The 24731-nt window shown below is 41.2% G+C and overlaps 4 protein-coding genes across 5 annotated transcripts in view; 3 read left to right on the forward strand and 1 right to left on the reverse strand.

Moving 5' to 3' along the window:
* STUB1 (STIP1 homology and U-box containing protein 1) overlaps positions 1-913 on the forward strand; it is an 84962-nt gene extending 84049 nt beyond the window's left edge. The window contains exon 7 of one of the 2 annotated variants that reach the window (XM_076199324.1): positions 791-913. In XM_076199324.1, coding sequence (XP_076055439.1) covers positions 791-847 — 57 coding nt within the window. In that variant the 3' untranslated portion in view covers positions 848-913. The remainder of the gene's footprint in view (positions 1-790) is intronic. The other variant, XM_076199321.1, reaches the window with a different exon arrangement.
* Positions 914-1219: 306 nt separating this feature from the next.
* Positions 1220-2289, forward strand: LOC143033819 (uncharacterized). The gene is made up of 2 exons (XM_076199326.1): positions 1220-1374; positions 1781-2289. The coding sequence occupies exons 1-2, from the start codon at positions 1220-1222 to the stop codon at positions 2274-2276; spliced, it is 651 nt and encodes a 216-aa protein (XP_076055441.1). The 3' UTR covers positions 2277-2289.
* LOC143033816 (uncharacterized) lies at positions 2289-4171 on the forward strand. Its single transcript, XM_076199320.1, has 2 exons — positions 2289-3530; positions 4038-4171. Exon 1 carries the CDS (start codon positions 2522-2524, stop codon positions 3476-3478), a length of 957 nt encoding a protein of 318 aa, XP_076055435.1. The 5' UTR covers positions 2289-2521; the 3' UTR covers positions 3479-3530; positions 4038-4171.
* Positions 4172-5812: 1641 nt separating this feature from the next.
* The window catches only part of LOC143033818 (cytochrome b-c1 complex subunit Rieske, mitochondrial-like), an 86568-nt gene continuing 67649 nt past the window's right edge, over positions 5813-24731 (reverse strand). Inside the window, exons 4-5 of the mRNA XM_076199325.1 lie at positions 11831-11979; positions 5813-6185 (exon numbers count right to left, since the gene is read on the reverse strand). Of these exons, the coding sequence (XP_076055440.1) occupies positions 6046-6185; positions 11831-11979 (289 nt within the window). The 3' untranslated portion in view covers positions 5813-6045. The remainder of the gene's footprint in view (positions 6186-11830; positions 11980-24731) is intronic.

The following is a 24731-nucleotide window of genomic DNA, read 5'->3' on the forward strand; positions in this document are numbered from 1 at the left end:
TATTAAGTCGCTGTTTAACAGTGCATATAACCTCATTTATGTGTTGAGTGAATGTCAACCTTTTGTCCCAAAACAGACCCAAGTATTTTACTTGATCTTCATATGGTAATATCACCCTCTAAGAATAATGTTGGTATTTATTCCTTGTGTCTTAGTCTAGAGAACCTAATGGCTTTTGTTTTTTTAAGCATAATCTGAAGCCCCTACAATTAGCCCATGCTGTTGCCAAGTTAATAACCTCTTGAATCTTTTGACCTATTTCTAATGTTGTCAATCTGCTGCACACAATAGTGAAGTCGTCAGCATAAGCCAATTCATGAATTCCAATAGGAACTTGTTCCAACAAACTATTAACCCTGGACAGGTAGTGTTGTGTCAGATCCGCACCAAGGCGATGCTCAAAACGCGTTTTTTTGTTTCTGCGCATAGAACGCCTAGCATGATCTCGCTTGTATTTCGGGAACTGTTAGTCTTTCCCCAGCCTCAGTGGAAGCAACATATGTGTCACCTCTGCTCCGCCACCTTCACCCGCTATCGCCCTCCAAAGTTGTAAATGGTGCATATCTAACACCACGCTACCGTAACTGGGGTAAGTCACGCAATTGCAAAAGTTTTGCATTTTACATTACTGCATTATTACTTAGTGAAATAATTTTATTGTGTTTATCGGAAAATATCAGTGAATGGTGTAGCTACCCGTACCAATCGCCATATTGGATCGGAAGGCAGTGAAAATGTGATTTTGAGGCTAATTTCTAATTTTCTATTTTTTTCTATTTTCAAATTTCAGCATGGCAAAGAGAAGCTTGATGGAGGAGGAGTATTTGCAGGCCCTTTTCATGAGTAGCAATGAAGAAGAGCCTTCTACAGTGACTTTTGAGGCAATGTCTGTGACGACCTGTACGACGCCCTAACTTGGTGGCAGGAGGAGGAGGAGGCCCAACGTGTGGCTGCTGAACCTGAGGAAGAATCAGCTGATGAGATGCAAGATTTGGCTGACTCGCACGCAGTTCATTAGCATTCCCTTGCTCCTGTGCCTCCTTCACCGTCTCCTGTGCCTCCTTCACCGTCTCCTGTGCCTCCTTCACCGTCTCCTGTGCTTCCTTCACTGTCTCTTGTGCCTCCTTCACTGTCTCCTGTGTCTTCTGCAGTGTCTCCTGTGCCTCCTTCAGCGTCTCCTGTGGTTACAGCAGCTGTTCCTGTTCCTGCCCTTAGTCCCATGAAGCTCAGGAGTAGGAAAAGGAGGAGAGGCCCTTGTTGCCCTGCAGAAGGTGTGGCATTGAAGAGATTGCCGGACGACTCCTACAAGGCTAAGGACAACACGAAGTGGCACTCGGAGCCAAACCCAATAATGCCACCCATCATGAAGATCATGTAAGTTTCACGAATTATTTTTTTACCAGTTTATACTTACTAAATATAATTTTTAACATTTTTGCCTTCATCTAGGGCCATTGTAGATAACTTTTACAAAATTTAATGCATATCCATCAATTATACACTGGGGAACACACTTTCGGTTGCATGAGTTCTGACACTTGATTCTGGTAGATTTGAGGTCACAGATTCTGAAAATGGCATTCATTTGTGCAGATCAGGTCTAGTTTTGATGCTACGCAGCAATTTACATATCAGGTGACATGCTCTGAAAATAGCAAAGGGAGGTAATAAGCATATTAGTTTACATTCATCAAATACTATTCTTAATTACATCAGTGTGTCAAATATAGATTTGTGTGTGCATTATTTTATTAAAACAATTATTTTATTTCTTTTCCAGGTGTGATCATTCTGTAAACAGTGTTGACTTCAAAGGAAACATGGCCTCTATGGCAAGTAAAAGGAAATGTGTGACGTGCCCGGATTCATTCTGCTATATTTGTGGTGCATTGACAGCTCCAAAGCAAAGAAGGAACATTAGTGAATTTGTGAAGAGAGCTTACTTTTGCTACTTTAAAGTGAAACTTGGAGATCAAGACAAACCATGGGCACCGCATAAGGTATGTCATTCCCGTGAAGAAAACTTGCGTCAATGGACTAAAGGAAAAGACAAAATAACATTCGGTATTCCGATGATATGGCGTGAGCCACGGGACCATGTCACAGACTGTTACTTTTGCGTGACTCTTGTTGCTGGTTTCACTAGTAAAACTCGTCATCTTATCACATACCCTAGTCTAGATTCAGCAATCAGGCCTGTGCCCCATTCAGATGTTGAATCTGACAGTGAATGTGACACGAGGTCACAGAGGAGTCAACAAACAGAAATGACTTAGATTTTGCAGGCATATCAACAGAACCAGAAACATTTAGCCAAGCAGAACTCAATGACTTAGTTCGAGATCTGGGTCTGTCTAAAAAGCTGTCAGAATTGTTGGCTTCACAGTTAAAAGATAAAAACTTGCTGAAAATAGACACAAAGGTAACATTCTTTCGCAACAGAGAAAAGAACCTCTTACAGTTCTTTGATTCTAAATTTGACTTCGTCTGCTGTTGTGATATTCCTGGATTAGTCACCGCAATGGGAGCTCCAGGTTATGATCTGAAAGAGTGGCGCCTCTTTATAGATAGCTCTAAGCGGAGTCTGAAGTGTGTTTTATTACATATAGGCAACATCTTTGGCGCAATACCCATAGGACACTCAGTACACCTGAAAGAAAAATATGAACACGTCAAAAAGGTTTTGGAGCTACTCAAATATGAAGAACACAAATGGATCATCTGTGTTGATCTAAAAATGGTCAATTTTTTGCTAGGACAGCAAGGTGGGTATACAAAATTTCCTTGCTTTATCTGCCTCTGGGACAGCAGAGCCAAAGACAGACACTGGATTCAGAAGGAATGGCCAGTTAGGGAAAGCCTCAATGTTGGGAAAAAGAACATCATTTATGAACCCCTAGTGGAAAGTGAAAAAAAAAAATTCCCGCCCCTTCACATCAAGCTGGGCCTTATGAAACAGTTTGTCAAGGCGCTCGATAATGACAGTGACTGTTTTAAGTATCTGTGTGAAGTGTTCCCTGGTTTAACGCTAGAAAAACTCAAAGCAGGTATTTTCGACGGCCCTCAAATTAGGACGCTGATTAAAGACCAAGCCTTCACTCAATCCATGACTTATGTTGAGAAAAATGCATGGGGAGCATTCGTTTCTGTTGTAAGGAACTTTCTTGGAAACAGGAAATCAGAGGACTATAAAGAGCTCATTGAATCTTTGATGGAAAGTTTTCATGTGTTAGGTTGCAACATGAGGATTAAGATGCATTTCTTGAACAGTCATCTTGAACTGTTTCCGGCAAACTTAGGGGACGTGAGTGATGAGCAAGGTGAACGCTTTCACCAGGATATCAAAGTCATGGAAGACAGGTATCAAGGTCGCTGGGACATTCACATGATGGCGGACTATTGCTGGAGCATTCAGCGAGACTGCACTGAGAGGCGATACTCAAGACAGTCCATTAAACGCAAGTTTGTGTCTGAATAAATCTGGCATAGTTCACAAAAGCAACTGATGGATCCAAAATATGCTTGTCAAGGTAAATAAAAGTAATTAAAAATTAATTATACGTGTTTGGTAATTCCTCTCTGTGTGCTGATTTAAATTTTTAGCAGTAGTATATGGTAGTCTAACTATATAGAGTAGCAAATGGGAGGTAACTCACCGCAACAAAACTAGACCCGATAGAAAAAAACCGGTGACCTCAATTTACCCAGAAACAGGTCTCAAAATGTATGCAACTGACAAAAAGTTGAATTTTGTTCCCCAGTGAATTATTAGTACTCTAAATATGCCTTTCTTTTACGTAAATTGCGCACGGTAAGGGTTACATTGAAACTAAGCCTTTTTTTTTTTTTTTAGTTTATAGTCACTAAATATAATTTTCTAAGGTTTTGTCATCATCTAGGATCATTGTAGGTGACTTCTGGAAAATTTCATTCCGATCTAATAAGTACTACTACTATAGACATAGACTTCCTTTCACACCAAAATTTTTAGTAATTTTGTGTATAAAAAAATTAACTGCTTTTTCTTTTCTTTACAGATTTTGCAGTTTTGCTCCTATCAACAATGTTTTTACATCAATGAACTCGGAAACTCTTCTACTTTCAAGAAAGCACTCGTTATTAGTGGAATTTGGTATTCTAAAGTGTACAGTGCCTGTTACTTGACCAAATGTCTATTTTTATACATTTTTTTGTAATTATGTAAGTAAAGTGTTATTTTGAAATTCAGCATTTTTTTTCTCCTTCACCAGTAGAAAGTAGAGTCTTTGTATTAGTAAACTAAAAAAAGATAAATAAAGAAGGGCATAATGGTAACTGGGTATAAGTGCCCAAAGTGAAAGTAACAGATATGACACCACGCTACCCATAGGAGGGTTTGTCCACACTACCTGTCCAGGGTTAATGGCTATGCTGAAGAGTGTAGGTCTCAGAACATTTCCTTGTGGAATCCCTTCCTCTTAAAGATATGCAGAAGAGAAAGAGCCCACTTTTAGATAATGGTCAGACAAGAAATTCTTTAAACAATTGAACATATTACCCCCGATACCCCACTCTGCAAGTTGCTTCAGAATGCCTCCCCGCCAGGTAGTATCGTAGGCATTTTTTAAGTAAAAAAACACAGCAATGCTCGGATTCTGTATTGCAAAGGCATTCTGAATCTCACGAGTGATAAAAAGTAAGGGATCCAGAGTGCACTTATTTCTTCTAAATCCAAACTGTCAGTTAGATAGGAGATTTTTAGATTCTAAAAACCAAACTAAACACATATTAACCATTCTTTCATAGATCTTACAAATGCAGCTAGTGAGAGCAATAGGTCTGTAACTTTGTGGGAGATTGGAGTCTTTTCCTGCCTTTAAAATTGCTATGATAATTGAAGTCTTCCAAGATTTAGGAGAAGACCCAGAACACCAAAATTTGTTCAGCACATTTAAAAGGAATTTCTTCGAGGATATGGACAAATGAGCAATCATGGAATAAAGAATATTATCCTCTCATCCTCTCCAGGAGAGGATAAAGATAAAGCATGATCCATTTCATCCAAGGTGAAAAGAAGATTATATGCCTCCGAGTTCGTATTGGTAGGAGGATTAATTGTGGTCTTGTCTCTAATTCTTCTTAAGTCATGTGAATAGGGAAGTGAACTTGAAATATCAGCATAGTGTCTTCCAAAAGTTTCTGCTACTTCTCTTGTATCTGATATAAAAGAGTCATTTATTTTGAGAATGGGCAAAGGAGATGGAGTAAACTTTCCCTGTAATTTTCGAATCTTATTCCATACTAAGGTAGGGGGAAGAGTCATATTTCAACTCGCTAATAAATTTAATGAAGGATTCCTTCCTTGCTTTCTTAAAGATTTTCTTCTTTGCTTGAGCTCTTCTGTACATTATCCTATTGACTAAACAAGGATATCTCAAATATCTTATAGCAAGTTCTTGTAATCTTTCTGCTTAAAGCACATTCATCGTTCCACCAGGGGAGTACTGGGCATCGTGTTTTACCAGCTGTCCTAAGAATGGTTGAAAAAGCACCAGAAAGTATGATGCCTACCAGATAGTTCAGCAAAATGAATATTCAGAGAAGTGGTGCAGGGCAGCAACAAGAGTGGGGGGATGGCATAACAGAGGGACAGTCGCAGTATAATAAAGTATCATCATTTCTGTATGAACAGGGATATCCTCTACCACAGACAAAATGATATATGGCTCTGGTCCATAGGGGCACCCCATATAGACCCTACAGTATCAGCTGCATGCTACAACAAATCTTTTTAAACAGGAATACAGGAGTTAAAGTACCAAATGGTGAAAAATTACTGATGTATGACACTTTATTTGTCATTGCATTACAGGTTGCCATTGCTCAATAATTTTTGTTACATGTTGCCACTGCAAAACAGTCTTGTTACTGTACATCTACTTTTCTGTTTTGCCATTCTGAAAATATCCTGAAGAAAAAATAAAATGGGCAATGTCTTTTTCAAATACATTTAATAACATTAGGAAGGGAACTTCTATATACAAAGAGGATGTTGATATGCCATATTCAACCAACAACCAAGGTGCCATCTCCTGGGAATACATATGGAGGAACCTCGAGATTGAGAGGAGCAGGTCCTTTCCTAATGCGACCAGATGCATCGTAGTGGGATCCATGGCATGGGCAGTAGTAACCACCAAAATCACCTGAGGAAGATTATACAAGAACTTGTTAAGATAAGAACTAATTTGAGAGAAATTAGAGGGAATGACCAAGGATGAGATGGATGGATGGGGTGAAAGGGGCTCTGAGCAAGACAGGAATGTCTGTTGGCAAGAAAAGGGAATAGGGGCAAGTGGAAAATGACTGTGTATCAATATTTTGATACAGCCCAAAGTGACCATCTCCTTGTTTCTTCTATGTTGAGCCAATAAAGTATAATGAGGAATACATTTAGGAATGGATGCTTAGGAGATTGTATGAAGGGGTGATTGTGCTGACAGCACAGAATATGGCAGAAACATGGAACATAAGAATTTGAAATGTATTCGAGATGAAATGTCAGAAGTATTGTAGGGGTTACTAGGCTGGATAAAGTGAGAAATGAGGGTAAGGAGGAGAGCAGGAGTGGAAAAGGGGTTGGATGATAGGGTTGATGAAAGAATATTAGGATGGTTTGGACACATGGAAAGAATGGGTGAAGAAAGATTAGTAAAAGAAGTGTGGAAGGTAGAGGTGGATGGAGTGAATATGAGGGAGTGGATGGTGTAAAAGGGGCATTGAGAAAAAGGGGGATGTCTGTTGAGGAAGGGAGAAGACAGAAGATATGGGTGAGTGGAGAATGGTTGTGTATGGATGATGCTATGATGCTGTGATGCATGGAAGGGAGGGTTGGGGATTAGGGGTTTAGGGAGTACGTGTGAATAATACATTGACACAGCCCTAAGGGCTGAGGAGATGGAGAGGGGGGATCGCCAATTAAATTAAGCGGCCTTGCTGTGGATGTGCTGTGTCTTGCTGCACTGCTTCTGACCCACAGTAATGGGAGAGATGCACAGATGACCTGTCATCTAGGAGGAGCCAAGAAAAGAAGGGAGAGGTGTTGAATGGGAGTGGAGTGTGGGGAAGAAATGGGTGGGAGTGGATTTATGCCTTTAGACTTTGGCTATCTCCCTTGTAAGGGGGAAAAAGCCCTTGCTATATGTATGTATATTGAGCAAGGAAGAGGGTGGGGGATGGAGGTGTGTGTGGATGATATTTTGATGCAGCCCGAGGAGATTTCTCCCTGTCTTCTCTCATTTTCCACACAAGGGTACAGATGGGGGTGTCAACATTAAGTGAATCACCCTTGCTGTGGATGTGCAATGTCTTGTTGTACTGCTTCTGACTTGGGTAGGAGACAGGGATGACCTGTCATCCATGAAGAAATAAGATGAGAGGTAAACAAGGGAGGTGGATGGGAGTGGAATGGGTGGGAATGAGTTGTCTTTGACTTGGCTATCTCCCTTGTAAAGGGAAGTAGCCCTTGGTATATAGAAAGAACTGATACAGATGAAGTTGATAAATCATGGACCCAGTCTGAAGACTGTGTCATGTACCTCTGGGCTGAGGTGAGGAAACTGAGGGATTTGAAATTGGACAGCTTGGATGTCTATCTTCCAAGACCACCACATGCAAGTACCCATCACTACTCCCTTGGAGATGTGTATTAAGAGGGAAATTATAGCATACAGTGTTCAAGAGGAAAGAAAAGCACATGAATATGTGGGTTGAGGTGAGGTGGAATTAATATATACAGACGCTCCTCTACTTACATTCATTTGTTTTACGTTTTTTCGATTTTACGTTTGAACTGACTGTAAAAAAAAAAAATTTGAGTGAATTTTTTAGTTTAGCGCGCTCTCCGTAGTTCAAACGATACTTACGCATGACGCTGCGTCCATTGTTTACATGGAACAAACGACAGACTGAACGTGCTTGCCTCATCCTCATCCTCCTCCACCATCTCAATTCATGTTGCTTGAATTTAATTTATTTGAAATTAATGTTATTATTTTACAATGTTATGTGTATAATTAATGATTTAGGGGTGTTTTATAAGATACGGTAATAGAATTTACGGATGTATAATACAGTAACAACTTACGTTCATTTTCAACTTACGTTTGGGCGTTCGGAACGTAACTAAAACGTAAGTTGAGGAGCGTCTGTATATATACCAAGGACTTTTCCCCCTTACCAGGGAAGTAGCCAAATCATACATATACCAAAGGCTCTTTACCCCTTGCAAGGGAGGTAACCAAAAAACAAAGGCATAAAATCCACTCCCACCCATTCTATCCCCACATACTCCACTTCCAGCCAACCCCCTCTTATCTTGGCACCTCCTGGATGAAGGGTCATCCCTAGATTTCGAACAGGAGTAATTGGTGAGGAACAGTGTGGATTTAGGACAGGTAGAGGTTGTGTAGATCAGATCTTTGTGGTAAGACAGATATGTGAGAAAGCTATAGGAAAGGGGAAGGATGTTTTTTGGGCTTTTATGGATCTGGAAAAGGCTTATGATAGGGTAGACAGAAAGGCACTGTGGGAGGTTATGCAGATATACGGGATAGGAGGAAAGCTTCTGGGAGCTGTCAAGAGTTTTTATGAGAGTAGTAGAGCCTGTGTCAGGATTGGAAATGGAGAGAGTGAGTGGTTCGTGGTATAGGTGGGACTTCGTCAAGGATGCGTTATGTCGCCCTGGCTGTTCAACTTATACAGACGCTCCTGAACTTACGTTTTAGTTACGTTCCGAATGGCCGAACGCAAGTTGAAAATGAACGTAAGTTGTTACTGTACTATACATGCGTAAATTCTATTACCGTATCTTACAAAACACCTCTAAATCATTAATTATACACATAACATTGTAAAATAATAACATTAATTTCAAATAAATTAAATTCAAGCAACATAAATTGAGATGGTGGAGGAGGAGGAGGCAAGGCACTTTCAGTCTGTCGTTTGTGCCATGTAAACAATGGACGCAGTGTCATGCGTAAGTATCGTTTGAACTACGGAGAGCGCGCTAAACTAAAAAATTCACTCAAAAAATTTTTTTTTACAATTTTTTTTTACAGTCAGTTCAAACATAAAATAGAAAAAACGTAAAACGAATGAACGTAAGTAGAGGAGCGTCTTACATGGATGGGGTGGTGCGAGAGGTAAATACAAGGGTAGTGGGTCAGGGTTTGGAGATGGTTAAAGAAAATGGAGAAAAGTAGGAGGTGAGCCAGCTGTTGTTTGCGGACGACACTGCGCTTGTGGCAGGATCGGAGGAGGGATTGAGAAAGTTGGTGGTAGAGTTTGGGAGAGTATGTGATAGAAGAAAGCTAAAGATAAATGTGGGTAAAAGTAAGGTGATGAGATGTACAAGGGGTGAAAGTGGCAGTAGACTGGAAGTGAATATTAAGGGAGAGGGACTGGAGGAAGTGGATAGTTTTAGATACTTGGGTGCAAATGTGGCAGAAAAAGGTGGAGGTAGAATGTAGATTGAGAGAAGCGAGTAAATGCCTTGGTGGATTAAAAAGTGTAATGAGGAATAGACATTTGGGAATGGATGCTAAGAGGAGACTGTATGAAGGAGCGATTGTGCCAACTGCACTGTATGGGGCAGGAACATGGAACATAAGAGAAGAAGAGAGAAGGAGTATGAATGTGTTTGAGATGAGGTGTCCGAGAAGTATGATGGGGGTTACTAGGCTAGATAGAGTGAGAAATGAGGAGGTGAGGAGGAGAATAGGGGTGGAAAAGGAGTTGGGAGATAGGGTTGATGAAAGAATATTAGGATGGTTTGGACACATGGAAAGAATGAGTGAAGAAAGACTAGTAAAAGAGGTATGGAAGGCAGATGTGGAGGGAGTGAACATGAGGGGCTTCCTAGGATGAGGTGGATGGAAGGGGTGAAGGGGGCTTTGGGGTAGAGGGGAATGTCTGTTGAGGAAGGACGGGAGAGGACAGAAGACAAGGGTGAATGGAGAATGGTTGTATATGGATGATGTGATTGCATGAGGTGGAATGGGCGGTGAGGTAGTATGTGTGAGCAAAATTTGACGCAGCCCGAAGGGATTTCTCCCCGTCCTCGCCTTTTATGCAATGGGGGGACGGAGAGGGGGGTCGCCGATTTAATGAAGCGGCCTTGCTGTGGATGTGCTGTGTCTTGCGACACTGCTTATGACCCAGGGCAGTGGACAAGGTGCAGGGATGACCCATCATCCAGGAGGTGCTAAGATAAGAGGGAGGGTGGAGGGGTGAGGAGTGTACTCAGGGATGGAATGGGTGGAAATGATTTTATGCCTTTCCCTTTTTGGCTACCTCCCTTGTAAGGGGGAAAAAGCCTTGGTATATGTATGTATATGTATGCCCTGGGTCAGAACCAGTGTCACAAGAACAAGTCACAAGTGTCAGAACAAGTGTCACAGTGTCACAAGTGTGCACATCCACAGCAAGGCAACTTTGTTAAATCAGTAATCACCCCTCTCTGTCCTCTCATGCAGAGATGGAGATGGGGAGAAATCCCTTCAGGCTGTGTCAAATTATTTTTCACATGTACTTCCTCACCCGCCCCCCTCACGCATATCATCATCCATACACAACCATTTTCCATTCACCCCTATCTTCTGTCCTCTCCCATCCTTCCTCAACAGATATTCCCCTTCTTCCTAATGCCCCTTTAACCCCATCCATCCATCTCATCCTTGGTTGCCCCCTCATGTACACTCCTTCCACCTCTGCCTTCCACACCTCTTTTACTAATTAATCTTTCTTCACTCATTCATTCCACGTATATGCCAAACCAAAAGGCATATACTTACTCCCACCTATTTCATTCCCCTCCATCACCCTTTCCTCCCTCTCATCTTAGCTCTTCTTGGATGATGGGTCATCCCTGAATCTCACCTACTGCCCTGGGTCAGAATCAATGTACAGTAAACTCGCGCTTATCCGAACGCGTTTTAACCGAATAATCGCATTAACCAAACATTTTCTCAATACGGTAGCCATTGCTTCAACCGAACGTATTTGGATCTCAACCGAACATTCAAACACCCCGCTGCCTCTTCCGCCACCCCTGCGCCACCCACAAGCTTCATCAAGTGCTCACACGGTGGCAGCACACTCCATGTTTACACCTGATCGGCTGTTTGGCGGTACATACATTCGTGAGTCCTCTCGGTGGCGATACAGCATCACAAGCTCTCCTTAAACATTTTCTCTTTACACTCTATAGAATATGTTTATGAACTATTATAAGCATTTCCATGTGTATGTTAAGTTTACAGGTACGAACATGGCAGCTGACATTACCGCATAAAACTCTACGGGAATGAAGCATACAAAGTCAGATTAACCAAACATTTCGGTTAATCGGACATTTCTAATCCCCCTTGGAGTTCGGATAAGTGGAAGTTTACTGTAGCAGGACACAGCGTATCCACAGCAAGGCTGCTTCACTTAATTGCCACCACCCTCTCATGCATAAAAAGAAAAGATGGGGAGAAATCTTTGTACTGCATCAAAATATTATTCACACAACAACTCCCCAAGCCCCTCATCCCTCCTTTCCTTGCTTCACAGTATCATCTATATACAGTCGTTCTCCACTCAGCCCTATCTCCTGCCTGCTCCCTTGCTCAACATACATTCCACTTCTGCTCAACTCCCTTTTGAACCCATTAATATTTAGTATTACAGTATTATATAGTACATGATACTACTTCATAAGTGAGTATGCATGAAAAAAATTAGGGTGTCAATATTGAAAAGATCAAATATATGGCCAGTACCAAATTTGAAAGTGATATCTCACCTGCATCAGCAACAGGCACACAGCCCAGATGGGTGCATACACCAATGACAATCAGCCAACTTGGGTCTGAACAACGTTCGCTGTCATGCTGAACATCTCTCAGTGTGGATAGGTCAACAGCTGCTTCTGTATCCACTTCAGATTGTGGTCTGCAATAGAATTTATTGTTTGGCAACATGGTGACAATATTGGAGATGTACTACTGCACATCTGTGAGGAGGGTAAAGATGAGACTGAGTGAGGGTATGGCAGGTAGGGGAAAGATAAAAGGGAGGGGAAAGGTGAAGAGCAGGTCACTGGGGGGTGTAAAAGGAAAATGGAGCAAGACAAAGCACAGCAGGATGAGATGGGGGAGGGGAGGGAATTGTATTATAATTCCTTGCTAACATCTTACCAGCTCTTCCATCCTTGAGGGCAATAGCATACCAATATCAAAGATCACAATGGGGTTCTGGGGTCAAAGAGTAGGTACAAGTTTGTTACCCTCTTCAATACTAGTCAAATTCTTGTGACCAGCAGCAGATGCCTGAGGTATGGTAATTTGAAGATGCATCACAATACTCTCTTTATAAAATATAAGTTGCTGCTCATTTACTTGTTTTCTTTCATGAAAACATGATCAAGCCAGTTCACAGAATTCAGGTGTCCCCTCAACTACAAAAATATAATCAAAATGCCAATGCCAGCATCCTCACATGCTTCATGACACCTACATAGGCATCATCGTATGGAAGAGGTTATTAGTATAAAATTAGTATGTGGTGATGGTATCTTTACACAATTGGTAGTGTTAAGGTTGTTGTTGTTGTTGTTGTTCCCTAGACTGTCTGTCCGAGCAGTCCCGTCTCCCCAAGGAAGGCCACAGCCGAAACTGGGTTTTCCCACAAATCCTTTATAGAGTGTATGTTGTGTTGTTTGCGTGCATGATTGTGTATAATGCAGTCTTCCATTATGTGTTGTATGGTATGGGGTGAAGTGTTACATCCTGGGCAGCTGTTCACAACACAGTCGTCCAGCCTCTTCTGGTAGCTTAGAAGTGCTGGGTGGTGACCGCATCGCAGTCTGGCCAAGTGGACTCTGTCCTTTCGTGGGAGAGAGGATTCAGAAGGGTGGATATCAGGGGGTCTGGCATGCAGCAGTGTGTTGTCTTTCAGTGTGTTAATGGAGCGGTGAGTGATATGATTATGAATATGTTTCCGGAGGCTGGTATTTGGTGGTTGTGGAGGAAGAGAAGAGAGTATCTGTGCGTAATAAAGGTCTTTGGGTGTTGTTTTAATGTTTCTTGGTGTGTGTGGGTGTTCTGCTATGTAGTGTAGCGGGTGTGATGTGTTTGTGGTGGCTGCAGCAAGTGTTTGTGTGCCTCTCATGTCGAGGTGGTCCTTGACTTTGAGGACTTTTGTTTCATGGTGTAAATGGTCTGTAGGTGATGTATTTGTGCAGCCTGTAATTGTTTTTAGGGCTTTGTTTTGTATGATTTGAAGGGTGTTGTGGTGTGTCTCACTGAGATTAGGAGCCCATGCAGGACTCGCATAATTCATCACTGAGCGTATGCATTGTTTGTATATTGTTATATTAGTTTCTTTGTTTTGTCCAAATGTTGTTCCAGTGATTGACTTAAGTGCGTTAAGTCTAGGTGTGCATTTGTTTTTTATGTTTGTGAGGTGTTGTTTGAAAGACATGGATGTATCGTATGTTACACCAAGAATTTTCGGTGTGTTTGTGTGTGGTATTAGAGTGTTGTTGATGTAGAGATGAGGTATGTATTTGTGTTCTTTTGTCCAGTTGGTGAGAAGTGTTGCTGTAGATTTGGTTGGAGCTATTTTGAGTCTGTTTGTGATGAACCATGTGTTGAGTGTGTCAAGGTAAGGCTGGATTATTTCTGCAGCTTTGTCTGTGTTACGATGTGTGCATGTGATTGTTATGTCGTCTGCGTAGGAAGAGATTTGTATTTCTGAGGTGTCTGGCGTGGGTAAGTCATGCATGTATAGATTAAATAATGTGGGGGATAGAACTGAGCCCTGTGGTACTCCGTTCTTAATGTTTCTGATGTGCGATGATTGGCCATTATATGACACATGAGCATTCCTGCCTGCCAGATAATTAGCCAGCCATCTTTTGGTGTTATTGTGCATGTCTGTGTTATATATTTTATTTGTTAGGTTGTGGCGGGGGATAGCATCGAAAGCTTTACTAATGTCCAATGTTATAAGAAGTGTTCTGTGGTGGGGCCTATCTGAATTGATGCCATCTAAAATTCTTTGTGTGAGGTTTGTCAGAAGAGTGTTTGTGGAGTGTAGTGGCCTAAAACCGTGTTGTGAGTCAGCAAGGGGAATATATGGTGTGACAAGTTTAAGTATTAGGCGTTCAATGACTTTAGAGGGGGTGCAGAGAAGTGTGATTGGGCGGTGCGATGTTGGGATTGTTGGGTCTTTGTTCGGTTTTGGAATGGTGATTATTTTACCATGCTTCCAGATGTCGGGTATAGTGTTGTGTGAATAGCTGTAGTTTGCAATGTTTGTGAGTGCGTGTATACCTTGTGGTCCAATGTGTTTTAGGTGGATGTTGCTTATGTGGTCCTGGAGCTGCAACGTCTACGTCGTGGGACCACCCCCCAACCCCATGAGTTGGGGGCCAATCAGCAGCAACCACCCCTGGCCATCAGCTCTACGCAGATGGCACCGGTAGTGTTAAGGTTGATGTGTATGGTATGATTGGTTTATGGAATTTTTGGCTCGAAGGCCAAGCGCCGGAGCCAGTAGGCCATTCAGTGCATATTTATCTTTTAGATAAAAATTCAAGTAAAACGGTTAAAACGATAAACATTCATGAACACACATCAACAACATACACTCACAAGCATTCATACACACTATTTCAAATTTCATAAAATAAATTTATGTCTTTTAAAAACTTTAAAACATACTTCACACGAGCTTCCTCCCCTAAAATTTCTTAAAAAGATAAATCTGTTAACAAATTTGCCCTGCGCCTATTAGAGAATGCAGGGCACTGAACTAAAATGTGTTTAATTGTTAAAACTACTTGGCAAGTGGGACATTGGGGGGCCAGCCTTTCTGCTCCACTTGCCATCAAAAATCTAGGAGTGATGTAGGAATGGCCAATTCTTAATCTTGTCAAGACAATACTTGACCTTCTGTTCAAAGGAGGACACTTCCAAGGGTTCACCAAGAGGCGAATCTCTTTTAGTTTATAATTGCCGTCCAGCCTTGTCCATTCTTCTTGCCACTTCCCCATTGTGTAACAATGAATCACTCCTTTGAAGTCCGTATGTGGGACTTTTCGGTCTGTTACATGGTTGAGCCTAGTGGCGGCTTTGGCTGCAGCATCGGCCTGTTCATTTCCAGAGATACCCACATGGGACGGCACCCAGCAAAAGTTTACTTTTATTTTCTTTCTGTTGTTGATTAGAATTAACCAGTCCTGTATTTCTTGGATTAAAAAGTGAAGAGGCAAAAATGTATTTACAGAGATTAAAATGCTCATGGAGTCTGTAAAAATAACAACGTTCTTGTTGCATGGAACAGAATTAAAAACAAATTTGAGGGCGTTGCTGACTGCCTGGAGTTCAGCCGTAAAAACAGAGCTAAAATGGGGCAATTTTCTCTTTAAAACTGTGCTATCAGATACAACAGCACAACCAACACCATCTTGGGATTTTGATCCATCTGTAAATTGCATCAGCATGTACTGATGTATGTTCTAAAAATTCACTTTTTAGCTCTACAGCAGCTCTATTTTTCTTATTTTTAAGAGGACATATTTCAGTGGGGCATCGGTTCCAAGGAGGGAATTTGGGAGGCGTGATCTCAGCAATTGTATTAGGAACAAGTCCTACCTTCTCTGTCCCAATTTCACATCTCACTTCTAAAGGTTTTGGCAGAGTACTTTTCCTTGGAGCTCTGTCTACCGGCTGCTTTACAAATTTGAAGTTTGGATTCTGTTTGGATGTCAAGACATGAGATATATACCTAAGGCTTAATTCCTCCCTGCGAATATACAGGGGAGGAATTCCTGCGTCCACATACAAGCTATCCACTGGAGATGTTCTATAGGCTCCCGAACAGATCCGTAAAGCCATACTGTGGACTATATCAAGCTTCTTCAGTAACTTTTACATGCCGATCCATAAATTTGACATCCGTAATCCATTTTGCTAAGGCACACTGTTTGGTAAAGCCTTATTAAAGTAACACGATCTGCTCCCCAGTTGAAACGAGACACTACCTTTAGTATATTAAGTCGCTGTTTAACAGTGTATACAACCTCGTTTATGTGATTTGTGAATGTCAACCTTTTATCCAAAACCAGACCCAAATATCTTACTTGATCTTCATACGGTAATATGACACCCTCTAAGAATAGTGTTGGTATTTCTTCCTTGCATCTTATTCTGGAAAACCTTATGGCTTTGGTTCTTTTCAGCAGAGTATCTGAAGCCCCTGCAATTAGCCCATGCTGTTGCTAAGTTAATAACCTCTTGAATCTTTTGGCCTGTTTCTAATGTTGTCGATTTGCTGCACACAATAGCGAAGTCATCAGCATAAGCCAATCCATGAACTCCTGTGGGAACTTGTTCTAATAAACTATTAATGGCTATGCTGAAGAGTGTAGGACTCAGAACACTTCCTTGGGGAATCCCTTCCTCTTGAAGATATGCACAAGAGAAAGAAGAGCCCACTCGGACTTTTAGATAATGGTCAGACAAGAAGTCCCTTAAACAATTGAACATATTACCCCCGATACCCCACTCTGCAACTTGCTTCAGAATGCCTCCCCGCCAGGTAGTATCATAGGCATTTTTCAAGTAAAAAAAAAAACACAGCAATGCTAGAGTTCTGAATTGCGAAGGCATTCTGAATCTCACGAGTGATAAAAAGTAAGGGGTCCAGAGTGCTTCTAAATCCAAACTGTCTGTTAGATAGGAGATTTTCAGATTCCAGAAACCAAATTAAACGCATATTAACCATTCTTTCATAGATCTTACAAATGCAGCTAGTGAGAGCAATAGGTCTGTAACTTTGTGGGTCATGAGAGTCTTTTCTTGCCTTTAAGATTCCTATGATGATTGAAGTCTTCCAAGATTTAGGAGATCCAGATGACCAAAATTTGTTCAGCACATTTAAAAGGAATTTCTTCGACGATATGGATAAGTGACCAACCATGGAATAAAGAATGTCATCCTCTCCAGGAGAGGTTGGGGAGGATAAAGATAAAGCATGATCCATTTCTTCCAAGGTGAAGAGAAGATTATATGCCTCCGAGTTCGTATTGGTAGGAGGAATAATCATGGTCTTGGCTCTAATTCTTCTGAAATTATCTGAATAATGTAGTGGGCTTGAAATATCAGCATAATGTCTTCCAAAAGCCTCTGCTATTTCTCTTGTATCTGATATAAAAGAGTCATTTATCTTCAGAATGGGTAAAGGAGATGGAGTAAACTTTCCTTGTAATTTTCGAATCCTATTCCATACTAAGGTAGGGAAAGAGTCTTATTTCAATTTGCTAATATATTTAATGAAGGATTCCCTCCTTGCTTTCTTGAAGATTTTCTTCTGCTTTGCTCGAGCTCTTCTGTACGTTATCTTGTTGACTGGACAAGGGTATCTCCGATATCTCTTATAGCAAGTTCTTGTAATCTTTCTGCTTAACCCCTTCCATACGGTGCCGCACACGTAGGCGTCATGGACTTAGATCTCGGTGGCAGCAGCCAATGCCAGCCGTACGACGTGTCGTAATAATACTCGCATCATAAAATATAGTCACCGCTTATATCGATCGTTCTCTCTTCACCCGTGAATTTTGATAACCATAGAAAATGCGATTACAAAAGAATTAGAAAGAATGTCATTATGGAGGGGCGACTACAATAAATATAATCAAGACGCCGATATGGCAGCCTCGCGAATACACTCGCTCCCCATGACGCCTACGTGTGCGGCACCGTATGGAAGGGGTTAAAGCAAATTCATCGCTCCACCAGGGGACTACTGGGCGTGAGCTTTACCAGCTGTCCTAGGAGTGGAAGATCATGTCTACCAGGTAGTCATATGCATCAGAGTTACTACCAAAATCACTAGTCTTATAATTAATCTCTGTGGATCTCTTAAATAATTCCCAATCCTCTCCTGTCTTCCATTTAGGTAAGCAAGAGGAGGTAGTGTTCTTTAAATATTTTATATGGATAGGCCAGTGGTCGCTACCATGTAAATCTTCATCTATTGACCAACTGTAGTCTAATCTTAAGGCTGATGAACAAATAGTTAGGTCTATAGCAGAACTTGAGTTGTGAAAGACATCAAACCTAGTTTTGGAAGTCATTCATCAAAATGACATCATTATTATCAATAAATTCTTCAATTATATTGCCCCAGGGGTCACACCTTGATTCACCCCATAGAGGATGCTTGGCGTTAAAGTCACCCATTAGAATAAAAGGCTCAGGGAGCTGGTCAACCAAAGATTGTAGGTCATTTAACTCAAACTGATGGGGGTGGTTATATATGTCTACGAGTCGATCTTCCGGTTCAGGTTCCAAATATAAAGAACATAAAGTGATCCATTTAGTGGTAAAGATTTGTACTGCACAAGCCAGCAACACCAAATGTAGGTGGACACTTCTGTGGTTTACAGATTTCTTAACAATGATACCAGTACTTCCATGGGCACGGCCCCCATTCATAGATCTGTAAAATTTATAATTAACCCCTTCCATACGGTGCCGCACACGTAGGCGTCATGGACTTAGATCTCGGTGGCAGCAGCCAATGCCAGCCGTACGACGTGTCGTAATAATACTCGCATCATAAAATATAGTCACCGCTTATATCGATCGTTCTCTCTTCACCCGTGAATTTTGATAACCATAGAAAATGCGATTACAAAAGAATTAGAAAGAATGTCATTATGGAGGGGCGACTACAATAAATATAATCAAGACGCCGATATGGCAGCCTCACGAATACACTCGCTCCCCATGACGCCTACGTGTGCGGCACCGTATGGAAGGGGTTAAGTCCAACATTAGGGGATAAATTGCCAAGCATAGTTTCTTGCAGACAAAAAACAGACACATGTTCTTTAAAGAGAATCCCAACCTGCTCTCGATGAGAATTAAAACCTTGAATATTCCATTGAATTATGGACATTATACTGTTTTCTTTTTCTTTTTTGGGTCTACTGGTCTGGTAAGAGAAGTCTGGGAGAGAGAGGGTTTACAAGGTGGGTTCTTTTCTAATTTCTTTGCTTTTGCGGGTGGCATCCTCCTCTCTGACAATGGTCTGACCGACGATGTACAGGGTCTAACAGATGAATCCGTACAACTTCTTATCACATGTTTTAAGATTAATATCTCTGGTTATAATAAACAGAGAGTTATGAAATTTTCAGTATATTTAGAAAAGGCAATAAGAACAATGATTTCATTCAATGTAACCACCTTCAGCTGTTATGACGCTTTCAACGCGTTTACGAAACTTGGATACAGCGTTGATGATCTCAGACTTTGATAATGAACCCACAGCCTTCTTGATGTCTGTCTTCAGGGTTGTTATACTTCTGTGTGGCTTGTCACATGCCTTGGCCTCAATTCGCGCCCAAAAATAATAATCTAAAGGGTTTAGGTCTGGCGAATTTGAGGGCCACAACTCTTTGTTCCAGAACTGCACATTTGACCCTTCGAGAAGGTTGGTGGTCCTCTTCGCTGTGTGGGCTGGAGCAGAGTCTTGTTGGAAGACAAACTGGTTGCCACTAGCCTTATCTTTCATCCAGGGTATTATTTTCTCTTCTAGAACTTTGCAATAGACAACGGCATTGACTTTCTCCTTGTTGTTGAAGAAGTGAGTGAAGACGTCCCCCTCAGTTGACACCACACAGAGCACCATGACACTTGCTGGTTTCTTCGTCGTTGTCTTGTGTTGAACCTCTGAGGATGAGGAGGCTATCCAGCGATCATTCCGCTTATTGAAAGTCGCATCAACCGTGAAAATCTTCTCGTCGGAAAAAAACTTGATGACTGAGCCATTCGACTTCATCCAGTTCAACAGCTTTTGGCACCTGGTCAAGCGGATTTCTTTCATTTTTCGTGTCAAAAGATGTCTTTTTCCTTGTGAGAATGAGGTTAATCCCAATTTATTTAATGCTCTGTGAATTGTCATTGTGCTGACACCTCTCTTCTTTGCCAATGTCGATAATGGTAAGGCTGGATTTGCATTGACACTTCTCTTGAGACCAGCTAAAAAGCGAGGTGTTAGAATTCTGCCCCTTCTGGGCTTGTGAGCAGCTCGTTGGTCTTCGCCGGTCTCATCAAAACGTTTACAAACATCGTAAACAGTTTGTCTGGAGTATTTTAGCATCCTTATTATGGCGCTAGGAGTGTGACCCGCGCGACAAAGTTCGCATATGGCTGAACGTTTGGCTTGTTCCATTGCTTAATGTTTATTGCACCGGTGCTAGTATACAACTGGCTAAATTATTAGACAAATGGAAGTATCTGGAAACAATCAGAATTGCCATATGTTACTTTTTAAGTGCTTAAAACCTCTTCAAAGTTTGTACGGATTTATCTGTTAGACCCTATAGAGTCCAGGTTATTAGTTTCTTTCTTAGATTGCTTATCACGAATTGGGGAAGAAGATGGAGATGAGGGTGGACTGTGGAGTCTTTTACTGCGCACAGCTTCAGACTCCATAGCTTCGCTTCTGTGTGTCTCAACTGAGTGAGGCACATCAGTCCGTGATCCCTTTATTGGGGAGCCCCCCCCCCCCCCGAGTTTGGAAGTTTGACTGATTGAGAGGAGGCTTTATTAGAGGAACCCTGTGGGGTCCCAGCAATGAGAACTTTAGGTGCCCCTCTAGATGGGGCAGGAGGCATTCCCTCAACTGGGGATGGGAGAACCTCCGCAGAGGAGGGTTGACGAGTACTACAATTTCCAACTTGTGGAGAAGAACGATTAGGTCTAGTAGTGACTCTTTCACGCTGAGGCTTGGGTTCAGCATTTCTTTGATCCTCATTGCTTCTGTGCACCTCTACTGAGTGAGGCACACTAGTCAGCAATCCCTCTACTGGGGAGTCCCCCAAGTCTGGAAGAGAGATTGCCTGAGAGGAGGCTTCATTAGAAGAAGCCTGTGAGGTTTCTACAATAGAAACCTTAGGTGCCCCTCCAGATGGGGCAGGGGACACCCCTTCAACAAGAGGTGAGGAAACCTCTGCACAGGAGGCTCCAGAAGTACTAGAAATTCCTACTTGAGAAGAAGACCATTAGGTTTCATAGTAACACTTTTACACTGAGGCGTGGGTTCAGTGTTAACAGAAGAATTCATATTGGCATTTTTATTTCTATTGCCTTCTACTGTTGGCGGATCCACTTTACTATTTGTTTTAACAACATCACTGTATCTTTTGGAATTACTTAATAGTCTTTTAGCATGTCCTACACTTATATGTTCTGCATGAGCTTTTAGTAGTATTTCCTGTTCCTTCTTATAAATTACACAGTTCTTATTTCTGGCATCATGCTCTTTACAATTTATACAAACTGTTGGGCGGGAACAATCCCCATGTTCAGGCTGAGTACATATCAAACACACTTTGTCCCTTGCACATCTGCGGGAAGGATGGCCAAAACCATAGCAGTTAAAGCACTGAAGGGGACGGGGCTTAAACTGCTTCACATAAACAATCTCTTTTTCTATCTCTACATAATGAGGTAGATCTTCACCAGAAAAACATATGATAATCATAGAAGAACGAGGGATTTTAGCAACCTTCCAAACATTAGTTGGGCACATTTCTAAAATTTCTTCTTCATCAAAGTCATACAGATCTCTATTAAAAATTACCCCTTTGGCATAACTAAAGGTATAGTGGGGTTTAACTTCTTTAATGTCCGATTTCTGTTTCAAGTTAAGCACCATGGCAGCTTGTTCATAAGATTTTACATGAATTAGGAAGGAATTTCTTCCAAATCGTGATACCTGGGAGTTAGTCAAATTACCAGAGCCAAGGCGACTCTTCAAGAATCTTCTAAACTCGAACAAGTTAGCACGTTCTTTTGCAAGAGTGATAATGAGCCACTTAGCTGGGTTGGGAGGTCTCTGCACACTTTCCTTCCTTTCCTATACCGGGATTTCTGGATAAAAGATATCCAAGTTAGGTGGCACTCTACCAACAAGTTGGGCTGAATATTCATTCTCATTACAATTATTATAATCCAAGCAGGCAGCAGCTGCATCCTGATTAGAAAGAAATGAGATCCAGACTAGCCAAGCTTTAAAGTTGTCAGTTTAACTCTGATCTCTTTAATTTGTCCAAATTTACGGAACTTTTCATATAAGTTTGTCTCTTATCAAGAGAGACATATTGTAAATGTAAGATTCTATGACTTTTAGGGGCAGTATTTGATTGATTGATTTTATCGAAGTCCTTTTTCAAGCAGGAGTCGTCAACTGGGGTTTTTATTTTTGTTGAGTCAATATTGTCAACTTTAGGATTGGCAATATTAGGAGAGGGATCGAGGGGTTTAGGAGGAGGATCAGGTAGTGGTGGAGGTTTAGAACATTCAGTTTCAACAGCCGCCATGATCGTGTATATTTATGGGGCCACACCATATATTAAGAAAGAAAGAGCAGTGCATGGAAGAAGATACTGCAGTTGCCTGATGCCGCACGCAATAAAAGAAAAGTCTATGCAGAGTCGGGAAGTTCCAGAAACAACTATTTACACATGCAGGGCCTCGGAGGTGAGTTAGAGACTTTGTCAACCTGGGGTTTGTCCTCTTTTGTTTTGTCCCATTTAGGATGGGTCCGGCGTAGTCACTCTGCATGTGTACTGGATAGGGAGAAAGGAAGTCTGCAGCCTAGTACCTACCTCACAAACATGCATTCCCCAGTCGGTGGGCTTTCAGCCCTCGCAGGGAGTAGTGACCTCGCGGTATACATCCCCACTTGACTGGGTTCAGACATGTAGCTTGGAAGGCACCAAGATACCAGAACCTTCCTTAACAAGTATTAAAGAAAGATGGTGAAAAGGAGAGTAGGGTAGCAAATATGAAGGATAGGGATAGGGGAATTCACAAAGGAAAAGGGTGAGGGACCCCCTATCTATTCACTACCCCCAAAAACCTCATCCTAAAACAACTGTCATAGGATGAGGGTGACAAATCTAGACTTTGCAAAAGCTTTTGATACCGTCCCACACGAAAGACTACTTACTAAATTAGCTTTGCATGGAATAAGTGGTAGCCTATTAGGTTGGACTAGTAATTGGTTGAATGGTCGAAAACAGAGAGTTGTTTTAAATGGAAAAACTTCTGGATGGAAAAGTGTTGCAAGTGGAGTTCCTCAGGGTTCAGTTCTTGGGCCACTTCTATTCATAGTATATATAACTGACATAGACCATGGACTAAAATCTACTGTTTCCAAATTTGCTGATGATACAAAACTGTGCGGAGTGGCAAATGATCACTCAAACCAATTAGATATTCAAGAAGATTTAGATCAATTACAGCAATGGTCTGAAAAGTGGCTAATGAAATTTAACACAAGTAAATGCAAGGTAATGCACATAGGTAAAAATAACAGCAAGTACGATTACAAGCTATTTGGAAATTCGTTAACAAAAGTGGATAGTGAAAAAGATCTCGGCGTAATTATCAGTAACAACCTCAAATCATCCAAGCAGTGTATTTCAGCCTCTGAGAAAGCAAATAAGATTCTAGGACTGATTGCGCGATCATTTGATTTCAAAAGTCCATCACTCATTAACAAGCTATATCAATCGTTAGTTCGTCCACATTTGGAATATGCTGTTTCCATATGGTCACCAAATCTCATTGAAGACATTGACAGACTGGAAAAAGTACAACGGCGAGCCACAAAACTCCAAATATAAAAAATAAATCATACGAAAATCGACTAAAACATATTAATCTGTTTTCCCTAAAAAAGCGTAGACTCAGAGGTGACTTGATACAGGTCTTTAAAATTCTAAAGGGAATTGACGTCAAAAGTGACCAAATTTTTACATTGAATGAGAATCAGACAAGAAACAATGGTCTCAAACTGTCCGGAAATAGATTCAATTTGGAAGTAGGTAGAAACAACTTTGCCAACCGTGTAGTTAATGAATGGAATAAACTTCCTGCACAGGTAGTGCAATGTAGTTCAGTTCGAAGCTTTAAGAATCATTTAGATAAATACCTAAGTAAGATGCTGTAATGATTATAATTTATCTTATATTATGTTTTTTTATCATTTGTCTGTCTGATTTTCATTTACTATTAGTTATATGTCAATTTATTATTATTTACTATTTACCTGTTTGTTTATTATTCAACTATACCTATGCATTTATTTATGTATTTTATATGTTATTTACATTAATATAGTTATTTATTTATTATTTTATTATTATGATTTTTTTTCGCATCCGACCTAGATATGGATCAAAAGGTCTCCTGTCGGCATGCTCCACCTTTGTAATCCTTTGTATTCCAGTCCATAATCAATACCAAGCTAGGGTCGTCAACAAAAAGACTTTTGGCTCAGTTTTCGTCTGGTAGCTCGGGGCTGACCTCTCCAGTATGGTTGCACCTGGCTGGCACAGCTCAGCCCGTCCTTACTACACAGAAGCCCCCCCACTACATCAAAGTACTGGGCCTCGGGGGGGATGTGTATGGTATGAGGTGGTTATAGTATGGAGAGATTCATATCATAGGAAAGTGTATTTAACTAGTTGTATCTTACAGGAAGGGGAGCTACGCTCGTGGTGTTCCATCTCTGTATCTCGCCATATCTAATTTGCTCTTAAATTCTTATATAGTTTTTGTTTTTGCACACACTATTGTTTCATCTAGTATGTTCTACACATCCAACACACTGTGGGG

The sequence above is a fragment of the Oratosquilla oratoria genome, chromosome 16, assembly GCF_046742065.1.
Source record: "Oratosquilla oratoria isolate Oo_2021 chromosome 16, ASM4674206v1, whole genome shotgun sequence".
Classification (NCBI taxonomy): domain Eukaryota; kingdom Metazoa; phylum Arthropoda; class Malacostraca; order Stomatopoda; family Squillidae; genus Oratosquilla; species Oratosquilla oratoria.